This window comes from Ammospiza caudacuta, chromosome Z (assembly GCF_027887145.1).
Source record: "Ammospiza caudacuta isolate bAmmCau1 chromosome Z, bAmmCau1.pri, whole genome shotgun sequence".
Lineage (NCBI taxonomy): Eukaryota > Metazoa > Chordata > Aves > Passeriformes > Passerellidae > Ammospiza > Ammospiza caudacuta.
In genome coordinates this window covers 71,148,847-71,164,651 of record NC_080632.1, presented here as the reverse complement: position 1 = coordinate 71,164,651, position 15,805 = coordinate 71,148,847, and the positions used below count along the sequence as shown (strand labels likewise).

The window sequence follows — 15,805 nt, the reverse complement described above, 5'->3', positions numbered from 1 at the left end:
AAGAAATTACAATTCCTTTTGGAATGGGTTTGGGGACTCACCATGTTTCAGACATGAGAAGTGTCTTGCTCAGTCCTTGCAGGCTGCAACAGCTGGTGAACTTGAAGAGAGAGGCTTAGGTACGTCAGTGGCCTTAACTTCCCACAATTACAACATCACCTGGCTGGCAATCACCACTGGAGAGGGCCCAGGACACTTGCTGTCCCAAAGCAGGGTCAGTTAAAGCTGCTCCTCCATAGAAAAACACTCCAAAGGTGCACTGCCAATCAATTCCAGTGCCTGACCACTTAATAAAAACATTCCTTCTGTTTTTGTGGAACTGCCTGCATTTTAATGTGTCCCCACAGACTCTTTTTCTCTGCCACTGGGCCCCACTGAGAACAGTGCTCACCTTTTTCAGCTTCTTCACTCCCCACGAGGTAAAGATATGGATAAGATGCCCCTGAGTCAGTAACACCGCTGCTCCTTGCTCCCCAGAGCTGAAATGATTGTAGACTCAGCAGCTGAGGACAGCTTTGAGATATGTGGCTTCCAAGACAGACCCATAACTTCAGTCACCATTAGTGTCTCATTTCCAGTGTTGCTAGCTTGTTTCTGAACGAAGAGTAGGATATGCTCCACAAACTTCACAAGTAAACCAGTGTTAAAATAAGACAGTTTGTATTATTGACACAGCACACACTACAGAATTACTTGATACAAGAACAGAAGACACCCATAATTTTATTGCCTTGTCAGACGTAAAAATTTATTTATGCTATTTGTCAAGTGTTTAAATTTACACAAAAGACAAACACTTTAACTTCAGGTCCAACTGTTCATCAGTAAGCCCTACATCAGAATACCCCTGACGCTTCCAAGGACAACTTTTACAAGACGCTTAGAACAGCAGAATATCATAAATAATGGCCAACTTCACAAGCCTGAGGATCACCACCTCATCACTATTTCTCTGCCAAGCATGAGAATAGAGGAAGCCTTAAAGCCATTTTAATCCCCAAACACTATCACTACTGCACTCAGAGCATTTACATCACTGCCCTGCATTAATAACACCAAACATTACAGTTAGTCATAAAGATTTATCACAGCTTCCCCTAACAAAATTACTTTTCTTTTAAACATAACAAGAGAACTGTGCATCAAAACAACTGCAAAATACACAATCATCCATTTGGCTTGGTTTTACAATAAAAATAGTATCGGTCATCTATCTGTTAACTTCAACTCTTGTGTCATACTCCTTACCCCCTCCTTTCTCACTTAGACCAGGCAGTTTAATTGTAGCACTGAGGTAGCATATTTTAATTGAACAGAGTAATATGTTTGATATTGTGCCTCCTCTCCTTTAAAGCACAAAAAACATCCCCACAGTTTTTCAACATCTTTGGAGAAGACAAGCATATAGTTTATTTACAACAGCCACTCTATTTTGAATTCAAAGCACAAAGCATCTATGAATGGTAAATACATTATACCAGCTCGAATGAATGAGAACACATACAAGAAGAAGGAAATATGTCAGTTTTATTAAAACTAGGGTTACATTTTAACCCTATGGCACCTATTGTTCCCTATTATGAAATGCATCTTTACTGTCCTTGAAATTTAATTTCAAAGACAAAGATCCTGAAAAAGGGCAGCTGTGCCGCTGTTCTAAGTGATTTTCACACTATTGGCAGAGACAATTAATTGCAACAAAACCAGATTAAATCAATGGACCTAATATAAAGTCAACAGGAATTAACAACATGAGTATTCTAAGAGAATCAAAGTTAAGGCAGAAGGTATGATTTAATGAACTGAAAGCACTTTCCATTCACTCACAAGTTAAAGCTGAGATAGCCTTAAAATAATTAAAGAAAAATCAACACTAAAAAACAAACAAAAAGAACAACCCAAAAACCAATCAACCAAACAACCAACAAAACAACAACAAAAAAATTTTAAAAATCAAAACAAAACAAAAAACCCACCACTGCAAGAGTAGAAGCCTCCTTTCCCAACAAATTGAGAGTAACAGTATCTTAGCTTTGCCCTTCTGGCTAAAAGCTTTAAAAGACTAAGCTGAAGTCAAGCTGTACTAAAGACTGCAGCCTTAACTTCTAGACTGTTTATCAAAGTAGCTCTTACAGACACACCTGTGTATTTAGAGAGAATAAACAGTGATCCTAAAGAACAGGAGTAATTTCCTGCTCTGCGTGCCACACTTGTACACAAAGCCTTGTAAAGCTCTGCTGAATAGTACACAATCCTCACCCAGCCCCAGGCTGGGTCTTTGAATTCCTTCCTCTATCTTTCACACAGGAAAGCAAAAATTTTTACTGCAGTTAAAAATCCCTTGAGTCAGCCTCATGCACAGGGGAAACTGGGCTTTAAGACGTTAGAAAGCAGACTGAGAATGTAACTGAGCTGACAGAAAAACACCCATGGAAACACCAAAACAGCTGAGGGAAAAATGCTTAAGGTATAATGACCAATTCAAGCTGTTTATGAAGGCATTGATGCTAATCTTTCAAGTAACCCAAAATGCACTCCAACACCTGTTACTAAAAACTTAAGGCTTTTATGAATACCCTCTTACATACAAAAGGAATATTAAACAGAAGGAACTTGTTTACAGTAAATACAAACATCTGAAAAATCTCTGAAACCTGTTTATACAAATACTAATAAATTCTTTAATATTTTGTACAACTAGAAGGTGCACAGATTGGCATTCAAGCAGTCAATGCTGGCAAACATCTCTCAGACAATAACATGATTTACTTGGATAACAATATAGTTTAAAATGCCATAAATTAAAAAATAAGTTAGTTCACATTTTTCCCCCAGATTTTATGTACATCTTAGTCTTTAATGAGATCGTGCAGCCTTCTTCAGAAGCTCGAGGTCTTTCTGACGGCTTTTAGTTGCTCTGGCACAGCCATACTCTTCCAGTTGCAGAGGGATATACTTTTCTATCTGAACGAGCCCATGCCCAGCAGGACTGGTAAACAGCTTAATCCAGGATGGCTTAATGTTTCCTCTGAAGCCCAGAAAGGCCAAGCTTCCTGTGAAAGAAAAAGCTAAGCATTACCAAACCAGCCAAGCTCACTGCAGCATCATACAGGACTGGTTAGGTAGGCAAAGGCAAAATTCTTTTCCCCACATTATTCAGGACATTTATCCTCTCTCAGCTTTACATGCACCTTACAAAGAAATAATGATTTGCCTTTTCCTGTCTCAATATTTAGTATTAAATACCCTGAAATCTTAATTTGAAAACACAGCTAATTGGACAGGTATAAAACCTGCTTTTTCAACCACAACTTGTGGCATCACTCTGAACAGATGAGAGCTACTGCTATGTGGCCTATAAACTCATCATGCCTCAAAATACCAATAGCTTCTCATTTCTAGCTTCAAGTTATTTTAGAACAGGAAACGCTAGACAGGCACAGGAGATTGCTTAAAGATACAATTGCTGGGTGAGGCACAAAATACAGGCTTTAGGAAAAAAGCCTGGGACTCTTGTGTGATCCACAGGCACAAAGAACTGCTAGTTACTTCTCTGTTTGCAACAAGCTTCACACAATGGGATAAAGGGGTTTTCTGCCCCATCTGCTAAAGGACTGCTCAACAAGAGCTGACACACAGTAGCCACACACACACCTTCTCACACACCCCATAAGAAACCCACCACACCAACATGAACACAAAGACCAAGGTGGTGTCAAAGAAATGCGCAACATTTCCACCAACCATTGCTCTGTAGATAAGGTGGTTTCGCTGTCCCCAGGGACATTAAGGCTTCACCTAAATTATTAGGAATTGCTACATCACCTCTTGTGCTCAGCAGAATGATAGACCTGCAACAGGAACAGCATGACACAGCAGCTATTATAAACACATTTTTTTCATATTCTGGCTACACACCTTTCCAGCTAACTGCCCTCAGTGTCCAATCCCTTATGGATGCTTATGACATGGAAATAATCAGCCCTTTATGAAAGTGGCACTTAGAATTTCTTGGTTTTAAACTGACTTTAACTTCAAAATCATTGGAAAGTGTTATTTAGATACAGCTTAGTATTTTGTATCAAAAAAGTCAAGTTTGGATATTGATCCAAATTTAGAAAATTAAAATACTGTTTATTAGTATATAATAACTGTTAGTTACACACTAACTATCTTTATTTAGTAATAAATAATTCTCTCCCTACAGGGAGAAAACAATATGACATCTTTCACATAGTCCTTGCCACTGTCCTTATTAAACAACAAGTTATTCTTGTTTTAAGCAAAGCAGTGTTATTACATGATGCTTTATTAAAGAAAATTATTTTTGAGGAAAAAAGCAACACCAGAAAAATTTTAAGTGCTCAAAATCTGCTTAGTTTTCTTAAATAAGGATACACTGTCCAATAAATTGCTCCTCTGTTTCTCCTTTTGCCTGAATTTAGACATATGTTTTGTTCACTTTCAGCACTCAGGTATCATTATCTATTTGTCATTATTTAAATCCTTGTCAGAGAACAGAGCTACAGCTTGCAGGACATACTGGAAATGGCTGGTCATTGCACATACCTTTGTGGAATTCCAGATTTTAAATATCCATCTACATGCCTAATGTCTACTCCAGAAAATAATTTGTTTCCCAACACTGTGCCAGTGCAGGCATCTACTACAACAATAAGTATTCCATTACCCTTGAAGGAAAACATGGTGTCATTGACCTCAAAGGGAAGAAAAAGAGAGAAAAAGAAGTTAATATGAATCAAACAGCAATTCTACTGCACTCAGTGGTAATCAATCTTACTCCAATTTAGACACAGTAATTTCCTTACAAATACTTGCTTCTCCCTAGCAACTCTTCAGTTTTTCCTTTGAAAGGACACTGCTTAATGGGATTTCTGAAATTGCATGGGAGTCTTAAGCCTGTAGCTTCTACAGGAATGTGCAAGGAATATTGCACATTCCAGGTGACATAGTACTTGCCTCAGTCATTGCTCCAGCTTTGGGAAGCTAAAATTCAGACACTGAATCCCCTTGACTTCTTTACAGTAATACAGTTAATTGATCCCTGCAGCAGGTTAGTTCCAGCCCAGTTTCTTCCTGCTGCTTTGGATATGGCACACACATTCCTGGAGAAGTTTGCAGCTGCAAAGGTTAAGCTGCTCAAGTTCCATTTGTCTACCTGAATAACTGAAAGTTCAGCCAGGCCAACAATGACACTGCAGAACGTAAGGAAGTACCATTAAGTGGTACGTCACCTTCATGTGCAACTCTACTTCAGCATCTGAATGGAAAAGTCAAACTAAACTACTTGTTATACAGTATCACATCACTGGGCTCATTTGGGTCACACCAGAACAAATACAGAAATCTACTGATTCTTTAGCAATTGCCACTTAGAGGACTTCAGCAAAGCTTAAGGGCTCATGTGACCCATCCCGCTAATTTACTAATCTGCTCGCACAAGGACAATTTCAACAAAATGGATTTAACTAACAAAATTTTAATTTATGTCTTCTGTTTATTTCCAAAACCAGCCATAAATGTATGCCCACACAGATTTAAACCTAAACTGAACATTTTAAACTCTAATGGGAACATTTCTCTCTTCAGCAAATAGGACTCAAACATAAAATGGGGCTTTGAAGCCTCACTTTCTAATGTTTAAACATAAGCTTTTTGACTTTACTTTTTAAACAAAAACCAATCTTTTCATTCAAGTGAAGAAAACTCAGATGTGCATTATGAAGAGCTGTACCACTGCTACAATACATACTGCTATAGTGATATTTAAGAAGAAAGCCGTAAAGAATACTTACATATATAAATGCTTGCTGGCCTCTGCTTGACTCTTTTTCATCAGACGAATTAATCTGCACAAGGAGGTAGTTTCTGTGAGGGTCAGTGGTGAACACCATCTGGATATCAAACAAAACAGTCAAGTACACATATTAATGTTTCTTCAGCACTTTCTCATGCCAGTTTACAACAGACAGCCAATGCTCCAAAGCAAATATATCCATTTGTCAATGGCATTATTTATGGTACTACTAATACTAATAAATATAATGATACATAGTGGAACCTATTTTATCTTCTAATTTCAATATTTTACTCAGCTTGTATAGGTGAGACAATTTCAAGTTCATGTTAATTAGCAAAGATCCAAACAGAGAGAAGGTTTGCCATGTGGATCTCTGCAGCAAAGCTCTCCATGTATCACAGACAATACTGCAGTGCAAGACATCAATCCACCTATGTCCCTTTTCTGTAGTACTTGGAGCAAGACTTGCACAAAAGAAGAAAAAAAAAACCTTGAAACCATGCTACAGAAAGGACTCCAAACCTTCAAGGAGTCCAAGAAGATTAACAAGCTGACCACTGCAATTTGATAAGTACAGTATTCTGTGCTGAAAGACTGAAATTTGAACTTAAATTGAGTAGACAGCATCACCAATCCTACAGTTCATGAAAGTTTTAGCTTATTTTATTTTACCTGAGTTGTGCCACATTTTGAACATGGTACAGTAGTTTTTTCTGGCATCTGCTTTATGACGGTTGGTACTTGGTAGTACTTTGGGTAAGCTTTTGCCATGCAATTACTTATCCCTTTTGATGAATCTTTGGTCACAATCTTGATCCTTTCACATCCCTGAGATGAGCAATAACTGTGACCATCCCTATTATATTTGGCTTGAAGAAATAAAAACAGTAATCTATACAAAAAGGGGAAAAATAATCTAAATTAACTGATGAAATATAGGTATTTATATTCAATCTTAGCAGCTATATTTCATGATTTTCAGAAGCAGACGAACTACAGTATTCACTTCTGCACCACTATTCAAAGGTTTGAAAGTACTTACAGTTCACTATAGTGTAGGAAATACCTAGCAACTTATCTAAAATTCCCCACAAAAGAGATATCAATATAAATGTAGATGCTTTGCAAAGAAATAACAATCCTTCCTCATATCAGTGGCTTACAGGAAACAAAAACCATATTGCAGAGCATGAGTTTTTTCCTTCCTCATAGATCTTTGCAGATATGCAGCAGAAATATTCAGTTTCACCCATCAACACTGAACAATATGGTTGTGCTACTTCAAATGCCTGGAAAGACATTTTAGGGTGAAAAGCTCTTACACAAAGCAACATAAAATGTCTGTTCAAAATTCATTTGTGAATTTTCACAATTCATTTGTGTATTTATTATAGACAAGCACAGTAGCAGGTAACAGAACAAAATAAATAAGAGAACAAATTATAAATTCAGACTCAATGTTTGCAAAACTCGCAACTAATGTACACACGACTTAATTTACTGGAAGCTGATCATATCTAAAATGTCTCAGAACAATCATAGTGGCATCTGTGAGAAGTACTTTTGAAAGAGAGACTATGACTTTTAAGTTCTTTTGAGACAGCTGAAAACATTAGGATTTTCAAAAATATAATTTTTAAATGTTGGAAGAAAAAGTTTCTTGGAAATTTATAGAATTTTCCGCTTAACAAGAAAACAGATAATTTCTCTGAAGACTAAGAAATTAAATCCTAAAAGGCACTGCTGCGCAGCAGACCAGAAATACTGAAAATATAGTAATATTTTCCTCAGACATGGAGTAGGAAATATCTTTGGCCACTGTGGTGCTCATGGAAAGTATTTCAATGACAACCATGGTGGTTTGGAGATTTAAAGACATATGAACATTCTTCCAAAGAGTTTTGGAGTCCTCCTCAACAGCTTTCCTCTTAGGCAGGTGCCTCAACCACTTGCTTTTGACACTTTCAAACTGGACATTTCAAAGTTAAACAACATCTTCTAGCAGAGTCAAATGACAAGAGTTACCCAGTACTGTTGTCAAAGTAAAACCTCTTGTCTGATTGATTCTTTTCAAGCTCCATCATTGAAGATACAGGCGTGTAGCGCTCCACCTTGCTTGACAGAGCAGATGATCGCCTTTGAAAGGTTTCCAACACTATAAGAAAATCTGTCTTTGGTTGGTAACAAAGACCAACACGTATCCAGTCGTTCCTAAAACCAATATAAAATGTATGAGTGCTCACAGGAACAGTTTAGGTGTCAATACAGAGCAAAGAGATCATTCCAAAAAAAAAAAAAGAAACAGGAACAGAAAAAGCTCTTAAACCCTCAACCAGATGACCAAATTTGCACAGCCTTTCATTAAACATTTTAGTAACTGATTGTCTCAGGATATATTTGATTATATACTTCAGAGATATTTAATAAGTTCATCTGCCAACAAAATCAAGTATGATAAACTATTCAAGTGCAATTCTGCTCGACTTCACTATTGGTACATCATCCTCTCCAAAGGCTTTTCCTTAAAGACACTGTACTGGACAAGTGTTTAACTTCAGATGCAGATCTGTAGTTTAATCCCATACTTTTGTATTTGTAACTATGAAAAAAAATAAAAAAGAAACCAAACCCAAGCTCTGGTCTTCCAGATGATTGCAAACTCATACAAAATAATTTTGCAGGACATCACTTCAGTATTGCCTTATGGATCAAAGCCACAAAAGAAAATAAACATACTTGTTGAAATTAATGAGATACAGATAGGTGACATTTGGAGCTTTTCCATTCCAATGTATTGTATAGCCCTTTTGGAGCATCACCACTGGCTGGTACTGCTGAAAGGCAGCTGCTCTCTGATTAATACCTCGAAGAACCATGGGATTGGCTGGATACTCATCTCGGACAATAGTCATGGATAGATTCTGTCCATTCCAGGTTTGGACATAAACCTATATGATATTTAAGAGGGTGAAAATAGGAATATTTGATCTCTTTTGCAAAAGGAAACGAAATCGTGAAGCACAATCAGGACATTATTAACCAAAATGCTGCAATCTGATGTTCTGACTTATATAATGCACAAATCCGTCCTTAATAAAAGTCTTATTTAAAAAACTATCATAGATTTTTCCCACCTTACAGACAAAAAAGGGTATGAATGAGAAAAAAATAATCAGCTATAACATCTGGCCACACAGAGCAGGAACCAGAATGGGAACCTGTAAGACTCATATTCAGAAGGTGTTATTTAACATCTCTAGAAAACAAACCAACAAAACAACCCCTTAAAATCTACTCTGGGAAAAAAAGCAGACAGCACTTGTGTGGAAGAAGACATCTTCAACAAAGATGTTTTAGCAGATACAGCTGCAACACAGAATTCTTGGCAAACTCATTTAGTTTTATCTTGCAGCTTCTGATACTGTACCCTCAGTCTGCTGAGAGGAAGCATGATGTATACACAACTGGCTCAAAAAAGTGATATGTATAGAAGTATCTTTAAAAGTCAAAAAATTTTGAAATGCAAAGACAGGTAATTTTTTTATTTGTTACACTACCTGACTCCACAAGTAGTTAATACTATACATTTGCCCCAAACAGAAAGCCAAAAGTACTAGCCTGTGCATAGTTCCCACTGCAAACCACTCCACTCCATTCTGTCATGTTAACGCATTTGGGGTGTTGAATCAAGTAATTATCCATTCGGCCCACATAGGTATCCCTGTAGTCAGTCACTGAGCCATCTAGATCATGAAATATTGAGTTCTTGTCACCATCCAGATCTCCTTCTTCAAACCAGGGACCAGGCTTCCCAAAGAAGGCTTTCAAAGAAACCTGACAACAACCAGAAGTTTTTGTTTTTCCAGAGGCTGAAACACAGACTTACATTTGCACATGGGAATTTGACAAAGCTGATTAAAAACTTTACAGCAAGGATAGCAGAATCTTGCAAAGCAGACGTGCTTGGTTTTACTAATGGGCTCAAGCCAGCTCTTGCTTCTGAACAGTGTTAATATTTGCTGCAGAAAATAAACTACTAAGGATATATACCAAACCTTAAAAATCTTATAAAAATTTCTTTTCAACTTTACCACAAGCCATGAATCATTTAGTGCAAGGTATCCTACATCTCTGTTGGTATTGGATTTTTTGGTCAGGAGACAAAGGAGGTGTGACCTCCAGCCAGGAGATAAACTCTGAAGTAGGTAATGCGTAGAAAGGATGACATACAACTCTTGTTTGTGTATGTTAAGTACAAGAAAAGAAAACCATTTGCAAGACTTCAGGAAAACTTGTAGTAAACTTACATTTGGACCAAACTTCACAAGAGAAATGTTATTTTTTGGAGTCATCTGCCATGGATTTTTCATCAGGAATCCAACTGCACTGGTAAATCTGTCTGGAGTTGGCACGAAGTTTTTAAATGTGCACTTAGTAAGGTGAATAGGTCCATCATAAATTTGAAAGCCTCTGATTGGAAATGTCCTGTTGATGCAAGCAAATATTTATACCATCCTGTAACAAAATTCATGGTACGCTTGAATCTGTGTCAAATACATCTCTTCTCAGAAATCAATAAAGTAACAATTACAGAACAACTCGCAAGATAGAATTTAGCAAAGGAATATGGTTTCTGCACTTTTCTAATGAGTCAAAAAATCCCCTACTCCTAAATTTTCCCGTTAGCGGAGCTATCACGCTCCATGTGCAAATGTACCCCTTTTTCAACATGAGAAATACAGTAGAAAAATAATACCTCCTGCTCTTTGATTGATCATGATAACTGGAAGTGACTGCAGACTGGAAGAAAGCAAATGTCATTTCTAACTTGAGAAAGGAGCACACAGAGAATGGTAGGCTGGTAAGGCTTAACTTGACCCCCAGGAAGATGGTGGAGCAGCTAATCCTAGAAACCACTTCCACATGCCTGGAGGACTGGAAAGTCGTCAGGAATAATCAGCATGAATTCACCAAGGAGAAGCTGATAAACTTTTGTGATGAAATGACTGGCCTGGTAGAGCAGTGGGAGAGCAGAGGAGAGGGTCTACCAAAACTGCAGTAATACTTTTGACACTGTGTCCCATACGATCCTCATGAGTATGGGCAGGATGAGAGGACAAATGGCTGGGCCCAGAAAGTGATGGCATAAAGTCTGCTTGGTGACCAATAATGGGTGATGTACCCCAGGGGTCAATATTGAGTCCAGCCTTGCTCATTATTTTCATTAGTCATCTGGATGATTAGGCCAAGTACAATCTATGGGCCAAGCTTGCAGAGGGCACAACACAGAGGGAAGCAGCTGATGCAGCAGAGCGTTGTGCTACCACCCAGACAGACCCTGACAGGCTGGACAAATGGGCGGATGGGAACCTCATGAAGTTTAACATGGGAAAATGCAAGGTCTTGCACATTGAGAGCAACAACTCCTTGTGCCAGTGAAAAGGACCTATGGGTCCTAGAGGAAGCAAAACTAACCATAAGCCAAACAATATGCCCTTGCCACCAAGAGGCAAAAAGTATCCAGGGCTGCACCGTGAGAAGTGTTATCAGCACACTGAGGGAAGTGATGCTTCCCATTTTTTCAGGACTGGTAAAACAACAATGTAGAGTGCTTGTCCCCAGTATAAGGGAGATACTGAAAAGTGCAGCAAAGGGCACAAAGATGATTAAGTCCCTGGAGCATCTCTCATGGGAAGAAACACTAGGAGACATGCTCAGCCTGGAGCAGAAAAGTCTCAGGTAGTAATCTCAATCTTCTGAAGGGAGGGTGCAAAGAAGATGGAGTCAGGGTATTCCCAGTGACAAGACCAGAAGCAATGTGCACAAGATGAAAAATAAGATGTCCCTACTAAACAACAGGAGAAACCTTTCACTGAGTGACTGATCACTGGCACAGGTTGCCCAAGAAATTTATGAAGAATCCACCCTTGGAAATATAGTAAAGACACCTGAACGTTGTCCTGGAACCTGAGCCCTAGGTGACAGTTCTTGAGCAGGGGAGTTGGACAAGATGACCTCCAGAGGCCCCATCCAGCCTCAATTGTTAGGTGATTCCACTGAACAAGACTGAATACCTCATATCACCACCACATTAACTTCCCCTCTTTAAATGGCTGAACAGCAAAAAAACTAGGGTGGCTGAGGGCCATGTCACCCTTTGTCCTACTTGGCCAAGGATATGTGGGGACAGAACCTGGAGCCATGTGGGCACAGCCAATACATTGTGCTACTTGATACCATCTGACATCACAGCTGTGAAGTGGGGGAAAGGGACTGTCTCTCATTTTCTGAAGGGAGAGCATTCCTTTTTCTGGGGAAGAAGTGGGGTAACACCAGTCCTGGCCAGAGGATTTGTCCACCAGGAGAACATTTGGGGTGCTGATGGTCTCTTGGCCATCTTGTTCTTCATCTTGAGGGCTACCCAGTGCCAGGTTGAGTGGTGAGCATTTTTGCTTTTTTTTCACATAAATCACCTTTGTTTTGTATACTTTTGTTATTAATATTGTTGCTATTACTGTTAATATTAATTAATTAATTAATCTCATTGTTTCCAGTACACTGTTCTTGCATCAGCTTGAGATCTCTGTCTTTTGTCTTTCTTACCTGAGGAGCTGGGCAAAGGGAGTGGCTACATGGGGCTCAATTTCCAGCTGGGCTAAAACCAAAACAATCTTCTTTCTAATTCTGTGGCAAGGGTAGGACTTGGTATTATGTTAAGCAAGCACCAGTGCAAGTCAAAGAGAAAAGAGAAGGATCATGGTCACAGACAGTGATTTGTCACAGACAAACTGCAGTCTCTAGTCCCAAGCTGACCTTTAAAATTCTCTTATCTGAAAGCTCTCTTCTAGACTCAAATACTATTTAAGTCTAAGGTTCAATTTGAGTAGGATAACTTAAATTTCTACAGAATAGTAACCTGTGGAAACATCAGATGAATCTGCTTCAGTAAAAGGGTGAAAGTGACTGTGCTGCATACATAGCATTAAAAAGAAAAAGAGAGCATCACTTTCAATGGAGTCTTAATCTCTGACAGCTCAACCAAGAAGGGTCTTTACACCTGATACAGCAAATTTTTCTTGTATTTCTACTTCCTTCATTCTTGACATACTTACCGATTTCTAGGCAGCGTCCGTGTCTTGTTGTCTATTCCTCCAGTTCCCACATATTTATTTTGTCCACCTTGAAACCCATAATTCTTGCTCTCACCTATGAACAGCGACTCTGATACCTCCTGGCTGGCACCTTCATCATTTGGGAAGCTCCCATCACTATCAAAGCACATCAAAAACAAATTTTTAGCCAAGACTCTCCAGCTTGGTATAATATATACCAAGCCATAACACCACTGTTTACTTCTGTAACAGCCCTCCTCAAGCAAAGCAGTATAGACTTCATGGACAATACACAAAACAATAGATTTAATCATTAACATTAATAGAGGCTAACTCACTGAAATGTTCAGCAGATCCAAACATTAAAATTTCTAACTCCCTTTGTAGTGGAGCATCTTTTTATTTACAGCTCACTTTTCCAGTCCTAGAACTAGTTTTTCATAATATCAACAGCAGTAATTTCAGTTCACTACCTAAGTTTCTTGATTTTCATCATTAGAAAGATACTCGACCCCTGTAAATGCTCACTCCCCTTTCTTTTCCATTACACACTTTCAGCTGTTCAGGAGGAAAAAAATACCACCTAAGGAATCATATACTACCAAGAATATCTTGATAAATATAGCTTTCTGGTAAAGGGGCAACAAGCTGTGGTGTAAACCAAGCACAGGCTGAACTAAAGCAGAAACTTTGGCAGCTGTGCCAGTTTACAGCCTCTATAACATCATCTGCATGACTGGAAATATAACCAGGCCCCAGACAAAAACTGCAGCCTTATGAAAGCATACCTATTAATCTTAATACATACATGTAGCTTTTCTAAGCTTCTATGCAAGTAAACACAGAAATTATTAAAAAAGTACTCACCTTGCAAATGTCAAACCTATTCCATTGTCTGCAAACCTACAAGAAAGTCCAAAACATCAGTTGTTTTTTCTGAATTATCCTACAATTGGTTAATATAAGAGCACATCCTGCTATGCATTGAAAAAAGCTTGAATTTTTCTATTAATGAAACATATAACCACCGCACAGTTAACTTTTCTAAAAGCATTCTTGTTAAAAAGTAGTAAAATAATTTTCTACACATTTTAAACCGGATTTGAGAGCTTCAGGAAGACAACAGAAATCCCAGTCTGAATTTTCTGTCTCTACCACTATCAGGCTTCTTTTCACTACAGCTGTTTTTTATGCTGTTTAAGGCAGGTTCTCATCTAATCACATATAAACTTGCATATTTGAAGTAGTGGTATGGTATGAGAGCTGGTCATACTGAGAAGTACCTTAAGTTAACCGTCAATCCTCTCCTATAACCTTGTTGTAATGCACTTTCATAGACAAAGCCTCAGAGAAAACAGCATGCAGCTATTTGCTTCCAAATACCTACCCAGAGTTCTGAATGAGGATATCCCCTCCCCTGACCCAGGCTCCATGATCATTGTTTTTGAAAGAGATTAATCTGTCAATCAGGGCAGCAACTCGGGGCTTTTCAGGGTCTGCGTCTTGATGAGGTCGGAACCTGGAAGAGATAAACACTTAGAACAAGAAAACTTTTTATTTTACATGTGCCATATATGCTGTGCTGAGTGAACCTGGAAGACAAACAATCATCTGATGGACAAATTTCACTCTGCTTAATGTTTGGAATGAAAGAAGCTAAAAGCAGGTACATCTCTGGTCTTCACTAGTACTAGAAAAGCATCTGGGGTACCACAAAGCAGGAAAGTGAAACATCTCTTTTCCAGTAATTCTAACAGGCTTAGTCTCTCTAAGTTTCTTTAGCTGTCTTTAGCCTTCCTTTATCCCCCTTTTCTTTCTGCCCTCCCTACTTGTAGTGAAGCATTAATGTGAAAGTTTGATGAAGGGAATAATAAACTCCTTGGAAGGACACACAGGGCTGACATTGGTTATGCAAAAACAGTCTGGACATTTGTCCAACTGATCCTTCAAATATTTCAAGTTTTTCTGACATACAGCAGTGCTGCTTCTTAGGGCATGCCTGAGTTTTTTTTTCATTGTGTTGCTACCAAGATGGTCTTGTACAGTAAATTATGACTGGAATCTAGTTTAAGTAGTAGGAAGAAACAGTCTGATTAAGAACTGGTGGTATTTTCACTTGATTACCCCCAGGACCCCAGACAAAAAGTAATATATTTTAAAAAACTGCAAACAGGCATTTTGAGTAGGTAAAGATACCTATGTCTGCTATCCCAAACACCTGATACTCTTTTGTTGAGATTTGGATCTGCCCCTTCCCCATCCAAGGGAGAAATGAGAAGATAAGTAAATGCTAGGTATTCATAGACTCAGTCTTCTCAAGTAACATTTAAATCTCTCCAGTCTGGTTCCATGTACAATGATTAGGGACCTCACGTAGTTATGCAGTGTCTCATTCCTTTTCTTTCTGCTGTGAAACACAACCCCATTTCATGCACTGAGTTTCTTGCATCCTCAACGCACTACAGGCTCTCAGAGGGCATCTTGCCCCTCTCAAGTTCCTCTCAATTATCTGTTATGACTGAGGTAAACCGCAAGGGCTATATGGATTTTCTGCCAAAACGGGGAACTAGCAGGTTCATTTCCAAATTTTGAAGTATCATCAAAATTTGGAACTTTCCTCTTTGCATTTGTAGCAGTCATTTAACTGTCTTTGTCTTAAACACAGGTGAATTGACAATAAAGACTCTATGAACCATATTTTCCATGCTAATACTCAGTTAACACAATAAAATGTTGACAGATACAGCTATTCAATATTCATATAACCAGTATCCCAGGCTATTTTATTTGAAGTCTAGGACAAGACTAAGCAGGTACAGTACAACCTGGAACTTTCCTAGACTCTCCATTACCTTCTCTCACTTTGTAATCT

At 38.5% G+C, this 15,805-nt stretch overlaps 1 protein-coding gene across 1 annotated transcript in view; it reads right to left on the bottom strand.

Moving 5' to 3' along the window:
* Nucleotides 1-809: 809 nt before the first annotated feature.
* Nucleotides 810-15,805, bottom strand: part of CEMIP2 (cell migration inducing hyaluronidase 2) — a 50,487-nt gene continuing 35,491 nt past the window's right edge. The window contains exons 13-24 of the mRNA XM_058823452.1: nucleotides 14,321-14,452; nucleotides 13,801-13,836; nucleotides 12,934-13,089; nucleotides 10,129-10,306; nucleotides 9,440-9,655; nucleotides 8,558-8,769; nucleotides 7,847-8,032; nucleotides 6,494-6,713; nucleotides 5,817-5,915; nucleotides 4,570-4,718; nucleotides 3,745-3,851; nucleotides 810-3,053 (exon numbers count right to left, since the gene is read on the bottom strand). Coding sequence (XP_058679435.1) covers nucleotides 2,857-3,053; nucleotides 3,745-3,851; nucleotides 4,570-4,718; nucleotides 5,817-5,915; nucleotides 6,494-6,713; nucleotides 7,847-8,032; nucleotides 8,558-8,769; nucleotides 9,440-9,655; nucleotides 10,129-10,306; nucleotides 12,934-13,089; nucleotides 13,801-13,836; nucleotides 14,321-14,452 — 1,888 coding nt within the window. The 3' untranslated portion in view covers nucleotides 810-2,856. The remainder of the gene's footprint in view (nucleotides 3,054-3,744; nucleotides 3,852-4,569; nucleotides 4,719-5,816; nucleotides 5,916-6,493; nucleotides 6,714-7,846; nucleotides 8,033-8,557; nucleotides 8,770-9,439; nucleotides 9,656-10,128; nucleotides 10,307-12,933; nucleotides 13,090-13,800; nucleotides 13,837-14,320; nucleotides 14,453-15,805) is intronic.